At 40.0% G+C, this 6514-nt stretch overlaps 1 protein-coding gene across 3 annotated transcripts in view; it reads right to left on the minus strand.

The window, feature by feature from the left end:
* PAPOLG (poly(A) polymerase gamma) overlaps window positions 1–6514 on the minus strand; it is a 39585-nt gene that overhangs the window by 32764 nt on the left and 307 nt on the right. For all 3 annotated transcript variants that reach the window (XM_019516642.1, XM_019516641.1, XM_019516640.1), the window contains exons 2-5: window positions 4173–4331; window positions 4030–4096; window positions 2821–2902; window positions 2625–2734 (exon numbers count right to left, since the gene is read on the minus strand). In XM_019516642.1, the coding sequence (XP_019372187.1) occupies window positions 2625–2734; window positions 2821–2902; window positions 4030–4096; window positions 4173–4331 (418 nt within the window). The remainder of the gene's footprint in view (window positions 1–2624; window positions 2735–2820; window positions 2903–4029; window positions 4097–4172; window positions 4332–6514) is intronic.

Below are 6514 nucleotides of genomic sequence, written 5' to 3' on the forward strand. Positions count from 1 at the left end.
GGGGGGGGGGGGGAAGGGGAAATTGCTATTACTTTTTCAGGTAAGTAAGTATTTCCTTAGGTGTCAAAGTCACATTCATCTGAAATTTCTGCAACGACTACTGATCTAGTTAGTTTGTAAAACAACTGAGTTTTTATTTAGCATTTGACTGTATTATGTTTCTACTGCTTCCTATTTCTCCCATGCTTAAGAATTGTTGATAAAAATCAGAGGATCAGAAATGGCCTTAGTTCTAGCCAGCTATTTTAAAGTTTCACAAAGCTCCCCTCAAATCTACAGGATGCATGTTAGATAACTTCTGCTATGTGACTCCTTTAACTCACTTGGTAGAAATCCCTACGGTGGATCTACAGATTCACACTCTGCCAGTTAACTGTATGGATGTCAATGGGTCATGGCACTGATTTTTTCCAATTTGCTATTTTAAAGCCTTGGAAGATGCATACCCATACCTACACTCTCAGAAACCTCTTAAAATGAAGGTCAATCAAGCACTTAAAAGGCAAGACGCACAAGAATGAAGGTGGCATAAAGCCTGTGCACATCCTAGTCTGATCACATCATTCAATTCTCTCCCAACAGGATCCTTGCCAGATTCAACTGCACGAGATAAAGAGTTTCTTCGTAGGCTCTAAGAACAAGGTATGGACATGCAATACAGTCAAGGGAATTGTTAGGGTGACAGTATTTGAACCTTGGGGAGCAATGGATTCGCAGCTGAATAAAAAGCTATAACCTGTGGCCTAGCAAGCTGCTAACCCCACAAGACAGAATGGTATTTTAAAAGTAACACTGCAAAACACTTAGGCATGCATTTTCCTAACAATATAGTATTGTTGTAAGATATATAGCTCATTGTGCAAGGAAAAACAGGATGCACACCACTGGCTATTGTTAGGAGATAAAAGCAGAAGCAGGACCTTGGAGATGGTGAGGAACTCAGCAAGAGACCGTAAGAAGCAGGGGTCAGAGTCTCAGGCATGCGCTCACAGCAAAAAGACATGTAAATAAGCAAATTGCATAGGTAATTCCATGTTAATGAAATAAACAGTAAAGAGGCAGAGCTTAAGATGGGAAGGAATAAGGGTGGAACAAAGGAAGGACAAAGGTGGGGTAAATGTTAAGTATAAACCAAGGTGTATAAATATGAAAAGAACTAATGTTTGTGGCTGCTCCCTGATTTGTTGGAGTGTGCCCGAAGCTGCCTCCATTTTGAATAAAGCTGTTGAAGAGCAATGCGTCATTTGATCCATTGTCTCCCCAGTCATTACACGTCGCATGGAGTCAAGGTCCAACAGGAATGTCCACTGAAAAACTGCCCATAAGTGAGCTATGAAGCTCAGAAGTATACATACACTGTGATATTCAGGATTAACTGCAGGGTTGCTCTCAAGCAGCTGAAGCCACACAAGTCACTGTATCAATCATGCCATACAGTCAGTCTTGCATCATGCTGTTTATATGCAAAGCCAAATGCTAGAAAGGTTCAATCTTCTCTCTCTTTTTAGACTCATTTCCAATTGCAAAGTGTAAAAAAGTGGGTGCGGGAACAGGGAATTACAGAAATGCAGATGCAGATTTCTTGTGTTTGAAGCCAACAAGCCCAGGCGAGTTCCAAACAAGCCATAGAAATAGACAAGGAGGCAAGCAGCAGCAGCAGGCAGCTCAACCTCATTCCCTGAAAGTTTTACTGAACAATCTTAACTAGTTACCAAGAAAAAGTTAAGGTGCTTGGTGTACAGCTGGTTGCCAAGGAGGATCATAACATTAAGCGCATAACTATTATTGGTAGGCAATGACTTTTGTAAAGTATTAAGTCATCTTCACTACAATGTACAAAAGGGAGAGTTTTATTTTAAAAAACCCAAACAAACAAACAAAGTTTGCATTTTAAAAATCTGCAGCTGAGCCAACGATCAGAGTAAAAAACTTGAACTGATTTTGAGTGCCCAGTCTGATGCACCTAGGTGCTAGCTTTTTAAGGACAGTTTAGCTTATGTTCAAAACATTACTCCCACCAAATTCACCACTGACCATTTCTGCAAGTCAGATGCCAGTCTCAAGTTCAGCTCCACTCAAACCTAACTCTTCAGCTGAGGTTATGCAAAAATCATGTGACTCGTGTGTCAGAAGCAGGAAAAGAATCCCATTCTCCAAAAATATTTAAACATAGACGTCTTCCCCTCTTGCATACCCCTGCTTTATTCATCGTGCCTCTTCCAACTTCTATAGCAATAAGGGCAGGGCCCTACAGACAGTGTTGTTACCACATATCTGACTCATGGCCAGAAGAGGTCAACCAAGTGCAAGAGACAACATTCCCAAAGAGAAGGAAAAAAAAAAAAAAAAAAAAAAAAAAAAGAGTATTGCAATTACATACTGAAAATTCTTATGAATGTATATATACCAGGGAGGAAGGCAAGTCACACAAAACACTCTAGTTCGGTTGCCTGACTTCTCAAACTTAGCATTTTAGACAATTTTGTGCAATAGCATGTAAAGAATGCCCAGAGAAACTGGATTTTGGTCATCTGCCAACTGGGTTTGTCTGAGTTAAACTGACTGTGTCCCTTTAACAGCAAAAAATTAAAATGGAACATTTTTCTGTAGAAAAGCAAACTTACTCTTAAATTTCTGATTCCATCTTGATGTTTTAATTTTTCAAAAAATGACTGAAAGAAATCTGATCTTTCCACATGTCTAGGAGCAACACAAAGGGCATCTATGTCAGCACCTGCAAAAAGATATCCCACGAATTGTCAGTTAAACAACTAAGTTAGTAACAAAAAAAATTGTGACTAGACAGAATTAAAGTTTTACCTTTGGTATGAACTCCAAGCCTATAGGACCCAAATGTGAAAATTTTGCCACCAACATTTGCTACAACTGAAGGTGGAAGGTTCTAAAAAGATAAAGCAGAAATACAAAATTTAAGAGCGTTTGCTTTAGAAGCCAAGATCTAAAATTTTTATGTGATTAACATTATAAAGGAAAAAGTTAACTCAGGCCAGCTTGTTTTGGTAGTTAAGTCTGGTAGTTAAGATTTAAACAAATAGTCACACTTCATCCTGCTAGTTACAAACACCCAAGATGTTTTGAGCGCAATGCCACAATTTTCAATCCACCACTAAGCAAAGCAGAGAAACTATTTATATCAGGGGTTCCTGATACCGGGCCACAAAGGGTTGGCTGCCAGTCTGCAGGAGGGTTGGCTGCCACGGACTGGAAGTGACTGGCAAACTGCAGACAGGCAGCCAATCCCCCCTCATATAAATATAAAAGTATAAAAAAAAGGGGTTGGCTGCCTGTCTGCAATATTCCAGTTATTTTTGGTCCGCAGTTTGCCAGTCCTCAGCATCAAAAGGTTGGGAAGCCCTAATCTGTGTGATTATCATCCCAGCTACCTTAAAGAAACTGCAATATGGTCACCAGCTAACTAAAAAATGAGAACTATGGTGTTATCTGCTGACCTATTAAAAAAGAAAAAAAAGGAAAAAACACTGAAGTAGTCCAGACCATGTATTTGGAGTGCAGAAAGTGTAGATGTCCATTTACACAAATTTGAAGAGCACTGAATGAATTAGATGCAGCCAGTGCACTAGAAACAGGTGGTTATTTCATTGCTAGACTATTTCAGATTTGTTGGCTCAAGCCTAGAAAGTCAACTTTCTGCTTTTAAGTGCGTTTCCCAGAATGTTCTTCTGGAGGAAACTAGAGATCTACCCATTATCAAGCTTAAAACGGATACAGCCAATTTACAAGTTCATTTAAAAATCAAGAAAATAGGCGTAAACATCTAGATGGTTAAAATGTTCCACATTTACTTGAATAATTGTTGCAAGTTTACTGTCCAATATGTAGATAAGAAGTTTATTATTCTTCAGGGGGAGGGTTGAGGAATGGAAAAGAGGGGTACCCCAAATTTGATAAGCATCTGCAGGATAAATTAAGGTAGGGAAGTAAAAGAAAAAATGTGTCTTCATTTCTACTCCTACCTAGTGCTGCGATTAGAATTCTAAAAACCCTTACCTTACTCTCACCAAGTTCCAAAATCCATTCTTTGACTAAATTATTCAATTTATCAAGAACAGCTAGCCTGAAACAAGAAACATTGTTAGACTTTGTATTAAAGTTTATTAAAAAAAAATGCTCCAGTATATTCAAAGTTGTACCTATGATTTAGCTCTTCTTCATCTTCGAATACTCCAAATGGCTTCATTGCTTCAGTTAATTTTTGTGTGTGAATATAATCTATTTCTTTAGGAGGAGCCAAGCTAATTGGAGATGTTATTCCATAATGCCTTTGAGGCTGGTTCTCCAGCCTAGAGTTCCTGTTGAAGGAAACAGTAATATGAAATAGCCAATGCCGACAATTGTACACTTTAAAGATAAGACTCTGGACACCACTCTTCAGATTACCCTTTCCAACCCAATCCCTAATAATTAATCCTGTTATATGGAGATAAAGCCGTAAACCAGGTTGCAGCCTAGCTAAAAAGAACAATAGCAACTGCTTTTACCACATGTGCACAACATCCTAGGAGGCTTTTACCATGGTCTTGGTTACTCTGAAAAATCCATGAATGCACAAACACTTTAAAGTGTCTGCAAGATGGCCATTAGTACAGTTCAGTCACTTACCAACATCTCATGGAATTGAGAGACAGGAATAAGTTTCAAAACACAAGTACTTTATGTATCATCTATGCCTATCAGAACCCAACATATACACCTGCCTTCAGTGACACAGCCTTCTTTAAACAAGGGGAAAGTGCAAGTGAAGCTTAGTTCAGATTTTCATTGCATGGGTAGCACAGCAAGCCATACCCTTCTCCACCCAGCTGTACCTGCACTCAACCATGAATACATGATAGCACGGTTCATGTTTCTTTGAATCAAGGTTCAGGATTTTTCCTAGTCAGTTGATTTATTAGCACTGGAGCACAGAAAAATGGGTAGGTATCCAAACCAAATAAAAACTGCACAGGAGCTGTAGCTCATGACCCCAGAGAGGCCAGCTAGCCTGGACTGAAAGTACAGCAGAACTCAAGAAGACTGTGTAGACAGAAGCGTCAAGACAAATCCAAGAAAAGACTTAAGTTAATGCTGCAATGAAGACATAATGAAACTCTACTTGATCATATTAAGACAGGGCTTTATATCCCTCCCCTCACAAACTCCCTTGCATTTAACTCTTTATGGCTGGAAAAAGTACTCGTCTGACAGATAAAAGTTAGGGCATTGCTCAGTGTGGGAGGTCATTTTAAATTTCAGGAAGCTAGGAACTAGAATTAGGTACAGCTTCAGTTCACATTTGTGGAAAGGTAGAAGGAACTGTGGACATCAGTCTACATTACTGATTCTCAGTCAGGGTTCTGTGAGATCTTGAGATCTTTTTCAAGGGTGTCCCAGGATACCACACAATGTTGGAGGTGCAAACATCATTTGCAAGGTAAACCAAGAGATTTCAAATAGGAATCCACAGCATTCAATATATTCTGACCTGCTGTGATCTTTGAATACTTTGCAACAGAAGAACAACTCTGTTGTTTTGACTACAGAAAGAGAGAGACAAAGCTAAGAGATGCCATTTTCAAGGGATGTCTCAAGCCAAACAAGGGGTACCTCAAGTCGAAGGTGACTGAGAACCACTGGTCTAGACTTTAAATGAAGTTTTGGGACAGTGAATTTTCCATTGCTTTTTCCTGAAATGGTAGCTTTTAGCAGCATGATGGAGGCACCTGTAGCAGAGGCATCTCTGTCCCTGGTTAGCAGAAGGGGCAACATGAGAAGGGAAATGGTTGGGTAATAAGAAATACATGACCAGCTGGAAATGAGAGGGACAGAGTGGAAGAATGTGCCTGCAAGAAACAATAAATCCAAACCAATTTGTGGATCTATAGAAGTGGAGACACCAGCATTTGCAGAACTCTCCAGAGGTCTATCACACACAATATATGAACTGGAAAGAGCAGCTCAGCACCAGGGCCCGTGATATTCTTGGACAGGAATGTCAAGAATGGCAGGGATCCGTCTCCTGTCCAACTGGGAAGGGAACTGTGACCTTTCAGCTACATCCTGCTTCAGTAACTCAATTCTCAGTTTTTTCTTCCTAGTCAGCTTTGCTTATGCCCCACCCCCTTTCATCATGGGCAGTTAGCACTTTCAAACAACTCTCTAACACTTCACAAGACTGTCCTCTTGTATGCCTACAGCAAACTTGAGGACTGAGGTCTACCAGTTTTTGCCAGATGCAAGGTGCAGTACCCTTATTAAGTAGTAAGACATAACAACCCCGCACAAAAACAATCCCTCTACCTCAGATCTCTTAAGCATATATTTACATTACATAGAAGGAGGAAGGACACTAGCTGCCCTGGTTCCCTTGCTTTACCTGTGGCAGGTTAGGCTGTTAGATCTGGGTTGCGCACAAACAGCCTAACTACAGGCTTTAGTTCTCAGCCATTCAGAAACAGATAGCCCCATCTTGCAAACACCATCACAGGCCTCTTTA

The sequence above is a fragment of the Gavialis gangeticus genome, unplaced genomic scaffold, assembly GCF_001723915.1.
Source record: "Gavialis gangeticus isolate Ggan-Ray unplaced genomic scaffold, GavGan_comp1, whole genome shotgun sequence".
Taxonomy (NCBI): domain Eukaryota; kingdom Metazoa; phylum Chordata; order Crocodylia; family Gavialidae; genus Gavialis; species Gavialis gangeticus.